Source organism: Dermacentor silvarum, chromosome 1 (genome assembly GCF_013339745.2).
Source record: "Dermacentor silvarum isolate Dsil-2018 chromosome 1, BIME_Dsil_1.4, whole genome shotgun sequence".
Taxonomy (NCBI): domain Eukaryota; kingdom Metazoa; phylum Arthropoda; class Arachnida; order Ixodida; family Ixodidae; genus Dermacentor; species Dermacentor silvarum.
Genome location: NC_051154.1, coordinates 266,432,286 through 266,450,518, shown reverse-complemented (window position 1 = coordinate 266,450,518; position 18,233 = coordinate 266,432,286). Strand labels below are relative to the sequence as shown.

At 50.6% G+C, this 18,233-nt stretch overlaps 1 protein-coding gene across 5 annotated transcripts in view; it reads left to right on the top strand.

Annotated features, from left to right (window-relative positions):
• LOC119437141 (rap guanine nucleotide exchange factor) overlaps positions 1-18,233 on the top strand; it is a 598,134-nt gene that overhangs the window by 475,227 nt on the left and 104,674 nt on the right. Inside the window, exon 1 of one of the 5 annotated variants that reach the window (XM_037704212.2) lies at positions 7,254-7,538. The exons of the other annotated variants lie outside the window; for them this stretch is intronic. Within the exon in view, the coding sequence (XP_037560140.1) occupies positions 7,533-7,538 (6 nt within the window). The 5' untranslated portion in view covers positions 7,254-7,532. Of the gene's footprint in view, positions 1-7,253; positions 7,539-18,233 lie in introns of those variants that run through there. 5 annotated transcript variants of the gene reach the window in all.

The following is an 18,233-nucleotide window of genomic DNA, read 5'->3' as shown; positions in this document are numbered from 1 at the left end:
CGCGCCCCTCGCGTTGTATGGAGGATCCTGCATATTTCGCTTGGCGTGTTCGAAAAAAGATTTTGCGCTCACCGATGCACTGTTCTTGCTGAATTTTTTCAGAAGGATCGCGCTTTTGAGTCCAAGTTAGTGGTAGTGTAACACTTGCCACAGTTAATTGCCTGGTCTTAAGAAAAAAAAATTGCAAATTTGCCTTCGCTTATGGGGATGCGAGCTGCTGCCGCGGTACAGTAGCCGCGGCGGCGAAAGCATACACTTGTGTCGCCGCCTACCGGCAGCTGCAGAAACTAGCGTTTCAGGGGGATGTGGATGGGGGGGGGGGGGGGGGGGGACTATGAGTGGTCAACCATTCACCGGTAAAAGTCTGGGCGTATTTAATTATTAAAGATTGGGAGAGGTGGGTTGAAAGTGATAAATAAAAATGGAGCTCGAACATGCGAGGAAACATGCGAGGTGCTGTCTCTAGTGTGAGCACTGTAGAAATATTTACCATGAGCTCGGAATGGTGGAGGCGGCACAGCCAGCCGCAGAATTGCACTGTACCGCCGCGCGGTGTTGGCAATGCTGACTGATTGATTAATTGAATGGGTTATACGCTCCAGTTCTACACGTGCATGGGCAGTGAGGGAATCCCTTGGAAGAAAGGTCTTCCAACATGCGCCGAAACGACTGGCGTTTCTGCCCTCCCAAGCCATCGGGATACGGCGGCCGCCACGTGGCGGTAGGGCAGCAGCTCTACATTATGGAGGTTTAGAATAGGGGTCTGTAGAGCTGAGGGTGCCCCGACAAGCGACCACTTTGCGTTCGAGGTCTACCGCCTGCCGGGAAGGTGCTTCAGAATAGGGTACCCTGCTGACGTTAGCGTCATGCGTTTGCAGCGCCCTTTCTGCACGCGGAAGGAAACTGAAAACATAATGCCAGAGAGAGAGAGCGAGAGAGAGATGAAATAATGCAATCCGTAATATTTTATAGGATGAAGAGTATACCTGACAGTTTATTATTTTCAATGAGGAGGCGTTGACGCTGTCACGGCTGTCACCTGTTCGTCGTCAGTGCGAAGTCGATCGACGGGGTATACAAGCCGGTTGGTCGTTCCGTACTCGAGCTAACACAGTGAAAGAGTCAGAGTCGGGAGTAAACAAAAAAACAAGATATTTATCGGCTGATAAACCCGTATTTTACCGATATTAGATATTTACCGGCTGATAAATATACACAAATTATTAAAATAAAATAATAAAAACTAACACACCTGAACCTAATATAGCACAATGATGATGGCAAATAAATATGACGAGCAATTAACAGTGGATATAAAAATGAAACAGGGCGCGGATCAAATATACAATACACTTAACAGTAGTCAATAAAACAAAGTTCAAAAGAAAACTTTGTCATACCCGTGGCCGGGCAGCAGCAGCAAGTCCATAACCGTAAAGACGGTGCGCAAAGCTTTCCCGAAGAATGCCGGCGAGCCGATCTTGTTGAGGTGGATGCGATTGCTGGGCTGCGTTTCCCAGGAGTCTAGATCTGATGACTTCCCTCAAGCAGGTTGAGCTAACTTGAGACGAAATACCGTGAGCTTCGTTGCAGACGTTGGTTTCTCGTCTCGTACGTCAACGAGTTACTCGGTGTTCCGACGTGGCTAGGCGGCCCAGGCGATACTGAACGGCACTAGCCCCCGAACGGCTTCTCAGCAGCTCATAGTTTCAGCTTCTAGACTGATTAGCAGGGCCTAAAACTTGCGCTTAAATACCCTCTCCTTTCCCTAGTTCCCCATGTAGGGGAACTGTAGGTATGCAGAGTTCACCTAATTATTTCATGACTGCTCCCAAAAGTCTTGGCCGCGCCCCTTTCAATCAGGGGCGAGGGAACGGTTTATTCTCCACTCGCTGTCCGAGATCGCGCCCCCGCACTCCACCACACGGACGCACACACTTGGGTCCGTTAATCGGCGTGTCGTGTGTGTGTGAGTGATTATTAAATAGGAGGAGAAGAGAAAAGTACAGCGCCGTAACTGCCTCTCGTGAGAGGGCACCTCAACAGCGCTAATCGGCTTGTCGCTATCTCGAAACTATTGACCCTTTTCGCGGCGATCCCGTGGGCGCTGCCATGTTTGATCACGTGGGGACGCGTCCATTGCTTGCCTCAACTGCCTCCGCTGCCTCCTTGTTTACAATGGAAGTGTATGACGCCGGCGCGGCTCAGAAAGCCTCTGTTTTGGGAGATATCGTAGACGGTAGCTGGGTGGACGACACGAAGCTTTGGTCACAGCTTCAGAGAACATGCAAAAGCGCTTTCGAAGCTCATTAAGCTTTGTCCTAACGGCGCGAGCAGCGTATAAGGTGCTTGTTCTAAAAGCGGGGCTAAATATGTATTCCAATCTATCCAAACATTCCGCTCATGAATTGAATCATGATTAGTGTGTTTTGGTTTTTGTTCTTTATTTGGCAAATATTTTGAAGCAGCGGCTTGTCAGTTTCTGAGTCAGTGAAGTTCCTCGGTGCAGCCACTATCTGATTATTTTCTGCCTAATCGCTCGCGAGTGTGCTCAGTTCTGATAGATTTGTTCTTGCTGCACGCAAGGCTTGGAACATAGCTGTTTTGTACATTGTAATACCTTGTAGCAAATAAATATTACCGCTAGTAACTCGCTTACTCTTGTGAACCGTCACGAAGCATTCAGCTTCGAACATTCGTGTGCCATCGGTGTAGTCCGTCATTTATTGTGTGTATATAGCGGGCATATATTCAAGTGAGCGCCCATTCAGTTATTATTGATACGTCGGAGATAGAGTGGGCGTACGTTTTCCTGCCATTTGGGATAGATCCGTATAAATAACGCGCGCGAAGCTTACTCCCTTTGTCATTGTTTAACGAGTGGTACTCACCCTTGCCGACGTTCTGTTGATGAAGCCCTTTCTTTGAAGGCTAGCGATAAAATGCTGGTGGATGAGCAAATTCCTGTATCCTCGAGGAAAGCCGTACATCTCGAAGTGCCGGTAACACGTTCGGACAGTCGCAGCAGCGGTCCGCGAACTTGGCCACACAGATTCATTCCATTCCTTAACATGCCCGTCACTATTTTTGCAGCCACCTACTGCACACGTCTTCAATCCACATGATTAAATCTAGCATGATTAGAGCACAGTGCGTTAGCGAAAACTCAGTTGCATTTTCCGACAGCTGATCGCACAGAAGCAAGGTAAAAGCGGTAATGGTTTCGTATTCGTGCGCGGTCGCCGAGGAGAGGTATGGCGCGTAAAGCCCCTTGATGTTAGAAAGTAGCGACACGCTTTGATCTACGCCGCCACACCCTCGCCGGCGCGGTCAACCTCCTCCTTTTCTCCCCCTCTTTCGCGGAGGCAGCGCATCCGCCACGCTGAATGGCTGCGGCGCGCGAGACTACCCCGTCAGGTGACCCTGACGTCACGAAAACTGCGCGGAACTTGCTTTCGCGCGCCTTTGGTTTCTCCCGCTCGCCATGAGCAGTCCAAGTAGTGGTCGCCCTGCCGCTCCGAACGTGTGTTTCCCAAGTTTTCCCATCCTTTCGTAGGAATCTGAGCTTCGTTTTCAGTGAAAATGCCTTGCTGCTGTGCGTTTCAATGCAGCAGCAGGTCAGAGAAAGGGCAAGCCTTATTTTATATCCCCCGAGGTGAACGGAATGTCGTGCGTCGGAAGCAGTGGCTCCATAACATCTGGAGAAGGGATTTCGCCCCTTCTAAGCACGCCGTTCTTTGCGAGGCGAATGTTGCAGCTTTCCTCATATTTGCGGATGAAGTTGCATGAAGATTTTAATGCTCTTCGCATAGCCGGACTCTTCGTTCAGTTCAATACAGAGCACCGATAACTGTGCATATAGTTTTTTTCTTAAAGTGAGTCGGCTCAAATTTTTGTTGACTCTTCGACCCGTGACAAAGCTTTTGTGTTTTCGCGCGTGCGTTAGTTTTCAAATGTATGTAATTTGTGAGTTAATGCCTGTAACTCATATTTTGTAGTTGTGTGCGTGTGTGTGTGCGTGTTTGTGTATGTGCGTGCGTGTATGTGTGTGCGCGCGTGTGTGTGTGTGTGTGTGCGTGTGATCCTTGCGCCTGATACTTGTGAAGCCAAGGAACTATTTTACTCTTATTGCATGCTTATTGTATCTTTGCAACGTTTCAATACTGCGAGCATTTCTTTTTCTTTACGTACTTTATGTTGCGAAGGCATGAACCGCAATATATGTAGATAAGTGGTATTATGTATTATTCGCGCATGCTCATTAAGTACAAGCCACGCGCTTCTGATAATCTCCCTCAATTCTGATTAACTTGCCATCTTGAAGTCTGTAAGTTAATTATCAAGTGCCAGTCTTAGCAGTTTCCGTGTAAGCAATCAGCCTTTTGTTGTTGTTGTTGTTGTTTTTTTTTTTTTTTTTTGAGAGAGAGAGACTTAGGTTACTCCCAGAGGTGATGGAATGTAATTTCTCGTCGTTTCATAGTGACGGAATACAGGCGCGTGTGTAAAGTTCTATGTTGGCTGTTTCGCAAACACAGCACGTATTTTGCACAGTGGCATTGGTACAAAGGCTTTTGGCCCACTCATTTTGGCGAATTCACTTTAAGTAAACTATCACATTTCTTCTTGGTTACCTTCTCTGAGCATTTTAAGAGCGAATATTGTGAACCAAATTCTAGTTTATACTCTACGCTGCTTATATTGTATTCACCCAATACACCTCCGCGTTACGGACTATCCAAGTGGCGACGTAGAGGTAAACAGCTCAGCCACTGCTTGGTACTCATTTTTTCGGAGCGCTTCCGCTTCTATTTATCGAAGCGTCCTCAAAAAAAAAATGTCACGACGTTCTATCGGAAACGTACTTTCGTCATGACAGTTTCACAAGGGATAAATTCCCATACAACGCTTGAAAGGGCCGAATAAACAAGCGTGCGCATTGATTCTAATGCGGCTGCAGCGAGCCACTGGAGGGTTCAGCGCCGCGCCGGCCCGGTGAGGGGGAGAAATCCGAGGAGAATTGAGGAGGAAAGCGCGCGCGGGGGGGAGAGTGTCGCTACTTTCTAACATCAAGGGGCTTTAATGGCGCGCCGCCGTGAGCGCCATCTCGTTTCTCTAAAACAAACTGCTCCGCGAAAAGGGTCAATATGCCGCACCGTGGGACCACGACGTTTTTGACGCCCGTTAGTCGGCGTGTCGCTATCTCGAAACTATATACCACACCGTGGGACCACGACGTTTTTGACACCCGTTAATAGGCGTGTCGATGACTCGAAACTATGCCGATCCGTGACAGACGCGTTTTCGAGATGTTCGCGGCGATTTTGAGACGACGCAAAGCAGGTTACCCGCATTATTATTTTTGAAATTTAGCGTTAAGGGCGTGAAAAAACCCAAACCCAAAGATGACGGGAAAACTATGACGGGTGTTTGGGTTCGGCGCACGCGTTGTGGCGATACTCTAATCGTTAGGGGCCCCTTTTCTTTGGGGGTCCCTAATACATCTGTTAATGTATTGATGATAACGGTAGAGTGCCTTTATCTAAAGGTGCACGGAACGAAGCTGAACTGTGTTAGTAAACCACGCGTCTGCAATAGCGAAGCGCCCGCTTTTACCTTATGAGAAGGCGTGATAAGCCGGAAAAATATGCAAGAACGAAACACTATATATTATGAAGCTGACACGTACCAGCTCGCCGTGACGTCACTGAGTTTAACAGCTTGTACTTCGGTCTAGATAGATGCCTGTAGGTGAATAAGGACCACATTGCATTATAATGGAACCAAGGATGTTATATAGAAAGTTCCGACTTCCTTTTTCTTTGTTCTTTGTTTTTGTTTTCTTTTTTGCTGCTGTAAAACGGTCTAAATAGAAAAAAAATCCTTCCGTGATGTCACGATCACGTTGCTTGCGCAGTGGTATCAGCGCGAAATTCAATAAAGAAACGCTTGGGCCTACACTTCCTCCAGCAATCGTCAACCGTTTTTTGACCAAATGAAAAAAAAAAAAAAAAAAAAAGGGGGGGGGGGGGGGGAGAGAGCTCTGAAAGGATGCTTTACCAGTCCAAAACTGATTTAGTATTCCTCTTTCGGTTTGTGCAGTTTATTTATCTAATTATTTTACAGAAGCCTCGAGCGAAACCTCACTAAACTGAGTATCGTGTAAAACAGTAAAGTCGCAGCTTAATCACTAGTTCTCACCATCGCGTTCTTTTTTTTCATCTGCGCAAGCTTGGTTTGCTTTGCCATTGCGCACCTGGGACACGCGTGATTGATGAGGAGCTCTTGGTAAAGCTAGGTTGCACTCGCCAATGAGTTCAGTTTGCCGGAACAATTGGAAGATTCCAAGTGTACGTTGCTAATATTTCATCTGAAGATTTAAGCATTCGACTTAGCAAGCAAATGCAAATGCCCCAACGAGGACTAGCCTTTTAACCCGGTGAACCTCCTCTCAGTACATCTGAGCGTCGCAAAGCAGCCCTACATCTGAAAAGGGGTTTGAAGTTTGCTGAACTAATAACTGAAAAAGGGAACCATCGCAGCTCTGCCTTTTTTATTCGTCTTTTTTTTTTCTGTAATATCTTTTTCTCACGGGCTCTTATGCGAGCTGGGGCAACGCAGGCAAATAACATGCGTTATCTTTCTCCTCTGATTGCATCTCGTTGTGCACGATTCAGTGTAATGTACTTTCAGCCAGATTCCCTTCTGATTGGATATCTAAGGCTAGACTTACATTAAAAATTTAATTAAATTCGAGGGTTTTACGCGCCAAAACAATGGTCTAATTATGAGGCACGCCATAGTGAGGGACTCCGGATTAATTTTGACCCCCTGTGGTTCTTTAACGTGTACCCAATACGCGGGCGTGTTTGCATTTAGCCCCCCATCGAAAGGCGGCCGGGATTTGATCCCGCGACCTCGTGCTTAGCAGCGCAACGCCAAAGCCACTAAGCAACCACGGCGGGCGATTATGCCGTGGACGTAGTACCTCTGTAGAAGTGGCAGCAGCAGCAGTAGGTTGCTAACTGAGCAGTTAGTGTCGAGCCCGTCGAACACCCCCGACCAGCCTGTAAAGGAAAAACGTCCTGTACAGTGCCTCCATCTCTTAGCGCGTCAAGTTACTGCTACGCGGGGCCAGCCGGCTCGTCCGGACGGCGTGCCCTCCTCGCCTGCGGCCTACTCCCCCCGCGGGGGTCCCGGTCGCGCTCCCTCCCCCTCCTTTTTTCCGTCGGCGGGGCGACCGGCGCGCCGCCGCACAGTCCCATTCGGAGTTATGGGCGCGTTCGCTCTCGGAGCGTGCCGCCGACGCTGCTTCTCGGTGCTGCCGCCGTCGTGTTCGCGTGTTGCCGCTTGTGCTGCTCGACGAGGCTCGTTCGCCGCGTGGTCGCGCCGACGCGTCAACAAAGTGCAATCGCGTGCCCTGCCGTGCAGCGCCGGTGCTGTCGTCGACCGGCAAACATGACTGTCGCCTGTGGACCGCGTCTTTGGATTACCTTGAGTCTTTGCGGACGACAGCGCGCCGTCGGGATAACTCTATGAAGGTAAGCAAAGCGGGGGAGAGGGCGATCGAGGGAGAGAGGCGCTCTCAAAGGCACGGCAGTGCCAGAGGGGGGGTGAGACGCCGCCGCCGCGAGCAGCGGCGCGGCGACTCGTTTCCTGCCCTCGTTGTTGTGAAGCTGGGCTCCGCGACGGGACCGAGAAGCAAAAAAACAACCGCAAACAGAAAGCGGCAAAACTTCTCCTCCCGTCCCGGTGCTGTGGTCGCTGCTGGCAGCAGGTCCCCCCCTCCATGTTCGGCCGTCGGTCGGCGACAGCCGCCGTTCCGCTGGCGGTCGGCCGTCCGGCCTCGCGTCCCATGCCGTGGCTGTTTGCCTGGCCGGCTCGGAAGTGCCAGCGGCAGCGAGTAGTGTTGCTCTTGATTCTCGCGCTTGGCCTCGAGACCGATGCCACGCGTTGTTTGGCCGCCAACACCAGCTTGTCCTCCTTATCCCCCCCCCCCCCTTTTTTTTTTTTTGCGCCTATGTTAGGCGACACTCTAACCTAGCAGCCAGCAGTTTCTTGCTGCAGTGCCACGCGTCGAGCGTTTGTTTTCGCGACTGTCTTGTTTTTGGCGGTCTTCCTTTTTGCTTTGGCAGCGAACCCGTTTGCATTTTTTTATCCGTGCGAGTGCTCGGACGGTCGGGCGAAAGGAGCTGCTTTGTCAGCCAGGTAGCGAGCGAGCGCGATGCGGGCACAGCGTTTCGTGGCCTCAGGAGAGGCTCTCTCCTTCCGAGAAGTGCCCATCCGCTTCTTCCCCGACTCTCCTTCGGAGACGAGAATCGGCCGGCCTGTTTTTCTACCCTCCCCCACCCGTAAGAGTCAAGTGCACCGATGCAGCATGTGAGCCTAGCCGTTGCCCCTAGATTCAGCAGTCCACCAACGACGAAACAGATTGTGCGGTGTCTGCAGTGGTGTCATGCGCTGTTGTAGCTTTACAAAGAAAAAAAAAAAAAAAAACATCTTTCTTTGAAACATGACGAGTGCTACGCGACAGATGCTGCCGCGAAGAGCACAGGCCGACCAGCACTGAGCGCGCGTTGGGTTACAGCACAGGCGTTGGGTCTAACGCTGTATGCGTATCCAGAGCGGAGTTTACCTGCAAGTGGCATCATGTCCGCTTGCAGACAGACTGCTTGCTCACCGGGTCCCGCCTAGATGTAGCGGAACGTCGCGGATAACGCGTGCGTAATCTTATGGATGGTGATGTAACCGGCCACGCGTCCCGGAATCTCTACCATGTCCAAGTACGACTCGCCAGTCTTCGTCTAGTAGGTGTTTGCTAGTATTGTTTCCAGGAAAAGGTGCCAATTTTCGCTCTGGCGAGGTGGCCGAAGCGAGTCTCTGGTAATGGGGAAAAAAAAGATGGGCCTTTGCACCTTGTTTGGAAAGTTGCTGCTTCACGGAATCCCGCCCAGCCGGTTTTTAAAGCCTTCTCGTAGCTTTTCTCTCACTGGTCTTCCTCTCGCGTCGTTGTATACAGTTGCGCTGAAGAACCCCAAACAGCGCGCCTTTGCTGGCGGGATCAATTTTGTTTACTTGCAGGTCCACCAAAGCGTTCTGACGTACTCCCGCATGTGTTGCAGGCGTAGTACTACATGAAAACGTTTTTCTTGTCCTCGAGTCCTTGGCGCCAACTTGCTCTGATTGCTGCGGTGAATGCCTGCCCAGTGGGTGGGGAAAAGTTAATTGATGGAATCCTGCGTCAAAGGAGCTGCTGCACCGTGGGAAACGCCGTAGTCGAAGGCTAGGAATTAGTTTTAACCACCTGGTAGTTTTAGCGTGCACTTAAATCTGAGTGTAGAGCGATTTGTTCAGTCGAACCCCGTCACTGTGTGCACAGCAGCAGAACGCCTCGCATAGCTAGTGAGAAACCGCGGTGGGCAGTGGTATACAGCGTACTTGTATGGCTTCTTAGCGAACTACCGTGTAGCTTGAGTGAGTGGGTACGCCTTACGTGTCAGTATACGTCTAGTTAGATCAGTATTAACCATATTAAAAATATATATTATGCCTCATAACTGCTTTGTGTTCCTGACAAGCTAGGAGCACCTATTACTCGATAAAGATTCTCACGCGTAGTTGGAACGATTACCTTGAAGTGGCTTGCAGTGCTGTCACGGATGGTCCATTTGGTCTTGATGGACGCCGTTTCTAAGAAATAAAATCAGTTGTTAGGCCCTTCCTGTTCCTTGCTCTGTGTCTTGCCTCACGGCATTTTCTTGTATCCTTTTCGTTTGCTGGTGTACCCCTACAAAGTGCCATATATAGAGAGAGACAAATGGTTCTAGGAGAGAATTGCCTGGACGTCTAGCATGCTACTCCAAATGAGTATGATGAAAGATGAAATGATATGCACAGTTCACGGCACAGATACACAACATACGCAAAACACAACCCAACACTCGGCAAACGAATGTATCTCACTGAGACCAGTGTCTCTGAGGAAGTTTAAAGAGTACCTTGGTTGCGCGAGAGGCACAGGCAGCGTTAGTCCACGGGCCAAGGACGTGTCTTAACTCAAGGGATGACAGTCCGATGAATGTTCAGTGTGGACATTAAGGCTGCGATTTCTAGTGTAAATAGCTTGCAAGTGCAGATTAAGGGGACTATGTCTTCCCGTATGGTTGCATGCAGGGCACAGTGGCAATCTTATTCGTTTGCTTCTAAATTGGAAGTGTTTAGTATTTGCGACATTTAACCAAGTGCGGTGCAGAGATGCCCGATCGCGCCTGTTTAAGGCCATACGGCATGCGAAACTCGTACATCGGATCGTAAGTGCCAGTACATGCGTACTGCTGTTCTGAGTCAGTCCTCCCAAACGCTTAAATGGCGATAATCAGACATTTATAGGTTCCCGTGTGATCACATAGAACTATTTTCTCTCTCTCTCTCTCTTAGGGATTCAGTGGTTTACGGCTACTCTCCGGCTACGGTTATATACTAATATCGCAACAACCCTAAAGTCCGTTTCAGGTTGAGCACTTAGGATCGTTCACAAAACTCGCCGCACCAGCAAGAATGGTGTGGTCCGCAGTTTTCGTGTCCTTTCTCAGGCGGGCATTATTGTACTCGGTTTCCGGGCGATTAACGACACCCTCTCCCGAGTATTTCTCTCTCTCTCGTTTAATCGTACGTTACGAGAATAGAGCTGTGGCCGTGGGTGAGTCAGCAGCTCACCGCAGCTGCAATGCCCGTATCGTGAGTCAACATGCCGCACAACCTTCGATCGCGCACTTCCTCCCTCATCGTGCGGCGATGCACCCAGTCACGCACTCTGTCGTGAAACTGCTTCCATAGCGGCAATGCACGCGAGCTGCCGTTTGCTTTTTGTCTAGACGAGCGCGCAATAGGACTGTCTGGTTTCTGCCTCCAAGGGCCGGCCGTGTATAGTAGGCCCTGTTTTTTTTTTTAGCGAGCACGAAAATCGGATGAACGCCGACTTTCCTTCGAATGTGTTTGCTTCCTCTTTGTTCCAGTTTAACGGGGGTGGCTTGACGAGGTACCCCGTAAATACGAATGACTCTGGCGGAAAAGAAGCGCTGCAGGCACTTTTTAATACCGTGCTTTCCGAGGCGCATTAAAGCGCATTTTTCGCAGAACTGAACACAGTGTGTTTAGGTTTTTAGGATGAACGCGGAATGGGGGGGGGGGGATCGCTCGGGTGGCGTGCTTTAGGTGCACGTTAAAGAACTCCAGGTGGTCAGAATTAAGCCGTAGTCCTTCATTATACGGCGTTTATCATAGCCGCGAGTTTCTGATGAGCGCTGAACCCCATGTTCTATAATTCCGCTCTGGTCTCTAGCATTCTCACGTTCCCCTAGGTGTACTATCCCAAATGCTATTATTCCACCCGCCGTGTTTGCCCATGCAGAAAAAAAAAAAAGATAGACAGAAAACTGAACAAAAAAAGAAAACTCATCGTATGGGGGGGGGGATTTAGAAAGGTGCAGTGGTAAAGCATATATAAATGAATGGTGGCCGTGAAATGAAAGGTACATCTGAATATGAGCATTTTGGTACGAAGCACCACATGCTTGGCTGCCTTCTGCCGCATGCACCGCTTGGGTTGCGTATACATAGTATTATCCAACCAGATTGGAAAGGTGGACGCTTCAGGCAGTCAGGAATATGGCGCCATTGGCCTCTTCAGTGTTCACGGGGAGGTAAAATCGCGATGGATGCCAACAGGTTCAGTCCCTTTGTGGGGCGCTCGCCGCGCTCTTTCTCACTGTGTTGATCACCTTCTTAAACATGTTCCGGATTGTTCGCCTAGAATGCCTTCTGCGGGCGGAATGACGGCGCGCGTATTGCAGGAGTTGGGCCTTTTTTGCTGTCAAGTTCGTGCCTGCCAATGCGAGCCGGATACAGATCGGCTCAGTAATGGTTCACCGGGTGGGCATACTGCCGCATCTGTTCCGTGTTTCTCGTGTCTCGCGCAATTTTGAGAACGTGTCCCGTGCTTCTTTTACGGCGCAGTCGCCCTCATTTATGACCAGAATGCAATTCGCAAATATATACCACGTTCGCAAATATATACCGAGAAAAAGCGGCGCAATAATCATACCCGCTTTTTCTTTTCTTTTTTTTTTTCCTGTTGTGTTTGTGAGCACCAGCAAGCGGGCCGTGATCGGACGCGCAGGTGAAAGCGCTGCCAGTGCGGAAGCACGGCTGCCGAATTTCCCTCTCGTTTTCGCCTTTTCCCTAGCGTCCGACGACGTCGTTAGGGCGAAACAAGGAGCAACGACAAAGGCTCGTTTCCGGCTCCGCGCGCTTGTCCGTCCAATCAAATGGTGCCGGTCTTCCGGAATGCCGCGGCGGTTCCTTCTCCCGACTTGTCGTGCAGTGGGGAAGCGTTTGTTTCCTCAAATAGAGCACAATCTGCGGCAGTGGCGAGCGGCGGCCGTTCGCCTTTGCCGCGATAAAACTCGGCGGCGGCGATACTTGGCGTCTTTTCCTTCCCCACAACCAACCATGCTGCTCGCTCGTGTTTTCCTGGCCGGCGGGGGCGCCCTCCGCCGAGGCAGTTTTGAAGAGGGCCGAACGATAATGGCCCCCCCGTTCCTGGTGGGCTTCGGCGACGTGGCTCCCCATGACTACTTCCTCGGCTGCTTGCTTGCGTCTGGCGAATGCAAGCAGCAGCACCTTCGCTGCCACCTCGCGAGGGCGGAGTGCAGTACTTGTCGGCAGATAGGCGCAGTAACCGCAAAATAGGCGCGCACAAACACGCAACGCTGTATGTGCGCCTCCTTATGTTGTGTGGTTATTGCGCTATCTGGGCTCGGCAAGTATATGCTATACGAACGCGCCCAGTCTTCAAAGGTGACGGTAATATACGAGCTGCGGAAGGCGCGGCAACCAGAAGAGCGAAAGCGAGCAAGCGGTAATACCAGACGCTGTTACGCCGCAACCATATCGCCAATGCCGTAGTTTTTAACTAACTGACCTTTTTTTTTTTTTTTTTTTTTTTTTTTTTTTTTTTGTCGCCTTCAACGCGTCCTTCCGATCGAAAGCAGGTTTACGAGAGCCTTGGAAGTGGCGCGTAACTGTGCCCGACTCCCATGTCCTTAGAACCGATATGCAGAGGCTGCCGTTAGACCTGCAGTATAGAATGTTCCGCGTTATTCATGCATGTTGGACTGCTGCGGGCGTGTCTCGTTATTTTCGATTTTCTGCTTCCAGCTGTTCCAAATTAATCGGCGGCCCCTTCACGAGTGCGTCTCTCGAAGCCGACGTGTTGATTTGGGACCGTTAAACCCCGTCACTGGTTAATCTGAGGTTAAATTTGCGCTTCATACACCGTTGCTGCAAGTTTTTCAGACTGACACCTCACCATGCAGTTAGCACTTGGACTTTGTCTCTCTCTCCCCACTGAGACGACAGGCTGTGCGTTAATACTGGTAATGCACGGAAATGTGTCTAGCCGGGTGCGTTTTTTTTTTTTTTTCGCGGCGTAATTAAAAAAAAAAAGAATGAGCCGTGTCGTTGCCTTGGTTCCGTCAGCCAGTCTCTCCACGTATTTCTTGTGTTCGTGCTTGCGTGGGCGCTGGTACGTTGTCCTCGATGTCGCGCCGTATATACGACGCATCTTCGCGAGCGTTGTGCCGAGCCACCTAGGCGTCACAGTGAAGGCCTCCGCTCCTTGTACGAATCTATTTCGACTCGGCCGTGCCAGGTCGTCTCGTCATTATTTTTGTAAATTCTTTTATATAGTAGGCGAAAGGCCGGAAGCGAGTAGCGGCACAACTTCAGTGAACGTGGGTTCCGCCACGGTGGGAAGATGGTCGCCGCGGAAAGCGTGGGTCGGCCAGCGCGCCACGAGGTGGGGGCCATCGGCGCCGCTGCATGCCAGCGAAAGCGAGGAAAATTCTTCAATGGGAGGCGCCGTGTTGTGCTGCGTGGCTGACTGGCGTGCGTGCTTTTTAGGTACGCCTTCGCCGCCCGTTCTGCTTCGTTGTGTTTTGTTTATCTGCCGCGTCTTTCTCCGCCCGCATTGCCGTTGCGATCAGCCAGCTTCGAAATTTCGAAACCTCGCCTCTTTCCAAAAAGGAAACTACGAAGGGAAAAAAAAAAAAAATAGCAAGCGGTTTCTTTGCTTGCATACATCGATGCTTATGTAACCGGCGTTGCTTGGTCGCCCTTGTACGGATGTACCGCTACACAATTTCCGCACTACGTTATTTGGCAATGTTTCCTCTCCATTCCATCTTTCTTTCGGTGGGGTGTGGTATAAGCTCTGTGTTGGTAGCGTTTTAGAAAAAAAAAACGTTTTTGTTAATGTTAAAACGTTTTTGTTTTGCCGGTGTTAGAAGCCTATTCGTACACTTAGTCACGCTGCTGCCCATGCGCCGTCGAGCTTTCGGTAGCAGCGCTGTTGCACGTTGCTGGGTCGCGCGCCGCCTCTCAACTGTTTTGTCGAACTGACACACATAGGGTGTCTGTTTAATTACCGCGACTACGAGGTCAGCCTAATAATCACTGGTGCTGCATCATGATGCGGTTCTCGACACCATCGGAAACAGCTAAGGCGTAGCCTATGAAAAAAAAAAAAAAAAAGGATGAGTGTTGGAGTGCGAGTGTCGCCCCGGGATTGCACTATCAAGCATGTATTGCGTTGATCAATAATGAAGCGCGTCCGCTTGTTCGCGCTTGTATTGGGTGCGCTGACGCGTCGCATGCGCGTCTAATAACGCTGTTTGACACCACCCCCCGGTTTTTTATCGTTTCGTATCGAGCTATCCATCCACTTTTAAAACTCGCACGCGCCCTTGATACAGCGGAAGCTAATGATTAACGTAAACGTCATAGCTCTAAGCATATCGGCAGACATTTATCTTTCGAGATCCTTTGGAGAGCGCCACTGATTGCGATTTGCAATCCGGCACGTGGGAATGAGACTGCGGGGAGAGCGACATGCTGAGCGCTCGATTCTTTCGCGTACGATTTAGAGAGGAAGAGAAGATGGTTTCCGCTTGGCTCGAGCAATCTTCCTCTTTGACGCTGCCGCTTGCTCAGTGGCTCTCTGCTTTTCGTCAATTTCGTTCTTTGTGCGTTCTCTTTTTTCTATTTCATTTGAAAACTTGCGCCTCCGGTGTTTCCCTTCGTCGTCATTCGTCCGCAATCGAAATGCGACCGCTCGCTGTATAGAAGACGGCGATTTCGAGTCTGCCTCTTTCTCCTGCGGTCAGAGATATTTGCGAGCTTGTCGCTTCCACTGCCCGGTTGATTGGGCGAATGTTCCTTCCGCCCCCGCTGCGCCTGAACGTTTCTTACCGCGCCGTCCTCGCATTCCCTCTCTCCCCACGTTCGTGGGTTACACATGGAACGAAGAAACTCCTCTGAAAGTTGCCCGGGGAAGAAAAACAGAGATCAATAGCGGAAGCGAACGAGCTCGAATTATAGGCCTTGGTATTGCGCTCTCTTAATGTAAGAAAAAAAAAAAAGATATACGAGAGCGATGATTGAATGCTCCACAATGAACTGTCGGTGAAAGTTGAAGAGAACAAGGACGTCGCCGCCGAGTTAGCGATAAGAGTTACGGAGGAGAGAGGGGATTCAATAAGGTATATGGCTCGCCTCCGAGCGCTTGTCGCCGCACATCTTATCACCCCCCCCCCCCCCGCCCTTTCCTGTTTCTTGTGGCGGGTAGAGAGAAAGTGCGAGAGGTGGAAGGGGGACGTGGCTGCCCTAATAGCGCGGCTCCCGGTCATCGAGAAGAATGCTTGCCATTACATCCCCGGATCAATCCACATCCCACTTTCCCCCGTCCGCCTTCGTGAGACGTCCAGAGCGCGCAAAAGGCGAGAAAGTGCAGTTTTCTCTCTTCTTGGTTTTGCTGTTGTTTTTGCGGCAAAACCTCCCCCGACGCGCATACCGCCCTCCGACAGAATGCAGCGGCTGGCACCGGGTCTCTTTGTTCCAGCAGGGCTGCGCTGGCGGTGCGCGACTTGGTTCAGAGGAGACTTCATTCAGGGCAAGGCTCTTGCTTTTAAAGCTCCCGCCAGCAGAGCGGTGGCCATGTGGTGTCGCGCCGCGGGTTCTCGCTTTAAAAGACCGCTGATTGCCGCGTCTTTTCATCTACGTGTCACAAAGGAAGCCCAGTCTCACCCCCCCCCCCCCCCCCTCTTCAGCTATTGTGGAAAGACCGTTGGAGCGAAAGAGCAAAGACAAAACGGGACGCCAGCGGCTGCGAGCAAGGGCAGGTATCGCATGCAACACACGCTCTCTCTGCTCCCGCGCAGCTTTCCATTCGACGCCCTGCATTCTCCTAGAGCGGCTTTCGCGGCTAGCACACGAGCTCTCGTTGCTCGCTTAAACTTCGCTTTTATACTCTTCGTCGAGCTTTTCGCCACCGCCTTCTCTGCACCGCAGCTTTCGACGAATTTTCCTCTCGCCTCTCTCGTACTTCCTTATTTTACACTGTCACGCCGCGCACGCTCTACTCGTGGAGCTGCTACTGGCTTCTATACTGTACGAGTATGTCAGCCGCCCGGATAGTTTCTCCCGCCCAGTTTCCAAAGTTAATTTCTTCATAGCGACACTCCGTCGGACGCGCTGGTGCGAATTTCTCCGCCTTTTGTTGCCAGCAGCAGCCCGCCGTCTGTGTGCGAGGGGACGACGACGCGGTGGCACTAAATTGCCGCCAGCGAAAACCACCCTCCTTCCAGCCAGGGTCGCCGCGTTGTCGGATCCACTTGTGGAACGCCCGGCTTCTTTGCCAGCGTCGTCCCGAGTGAGCGGACTATATATACTGACGACGATGATATGTGGGATCATCGGCTTTCTCTCCCTCCTTTTCTCTTTCGTTTGATCTCCGTTCCACGCAGTCTCTCGAGATCGCTGCTGAAAACGGTGCTCAGCGCTGAAGGCAAAGACGAGCGCGCCCGCATGCGGCGGGCGTTGGGAGCAGATGAAACGACTCTGTCATCGTCGTGGGACAAGAGGAGAATGGCGACGCACCCTCGGGCGGTCAATTTGCGCGCCTTAGGGGGAGTTACGGAGTGAATGGAACCAATGATCGAGTCTCCCGCGCATTGTTCGATACCGTTGACCCCCTCGCCGGTGAGAGACTCGGTACTGGGGCGGTATACTTCGTGACTGCCCTCAAAAAGTAGTGTGTGAAGGTATAAGGTGTCGTGCTCGGGCGCCGGCGAGAAAAAGAACTTTGCGACCCCCCATGCTTCCCCTGCCTCCCGGGAAAGCGCATTTCGAACTCCCATCTGTGACACGTCGACGACGCTCTAAGTGAAACGGTGGTTTGAGTTGCGCATATTTCATGCTGGAAAGAAACTGGGAAAGGGGGAGTCAATACAGAAGGTGCACACACAGCACTGCGTGCTTGCTGTTATTTTTTGCGCTGTTTCTTGTCCTGTTTAAGCCTTTTTTGTCCTGTAATTTACTGTCTAGTAACACATTATCAAGATCTGGCCAAGTTTTGCCATTTGAGACGCAGGATCAAAGTGTGCGCCGAGTGGACGACCGGGCTACTTCTTCGCTGGAGTATACATTTATTTACACCGCATGAGCAACCAGAGCGTAATCTAAAAGCAGCTTCAATGTTCGCGGTACCGGGCTCAAGACTTTGAACCGATTTTTTTCTTTGTCCTGCACCGGGCATTAGGCAGGTTTCGCCATTTATGCATAAGGACATTGCGCAACTGTTCCAGCCTTTAATCTCATTTCCAGTGTTTTCGTTAGTTTTTTGTTTAGTTTGGCGTTCACCGACTCATTATGTTCTAACGCGTATAGATTGAGATAATTATCAGCGTTCGTTTCTATTAATTATGAAACCGTTGTGGTGGGGCAGTTAATCATTTTAAAGGTGCGCACTCCAATATAACAGTTGCGAAGCAATCGATATACGTTGTCTGCGTGGGCATCTGCGCAATATTGAACTCATTGCCGTAGCAGAAGAGTTGGCAACTTTTATTGAGTATACGTAACAGTGAAATATATGAAGCTCGGTGAAATTTAATCGTGCTAATATTTATATGTTGTACGTAGAGACTCGCCGATGCTAGCCGTTAGGGCTGTAGTCTTTCACGGGTATAGGGTTTCAAAACATGCGCGAATCGATTCCGTAGCCAAAATATCATTGCTCAGGCGTTCTTGCTGTTCACGCCACTCAAAATGGGCGGCGCCGCTCTACTGAAACCGCGACCTACCTGAGCCAGCTGTACACATCTTCCTTTACAGTTTTT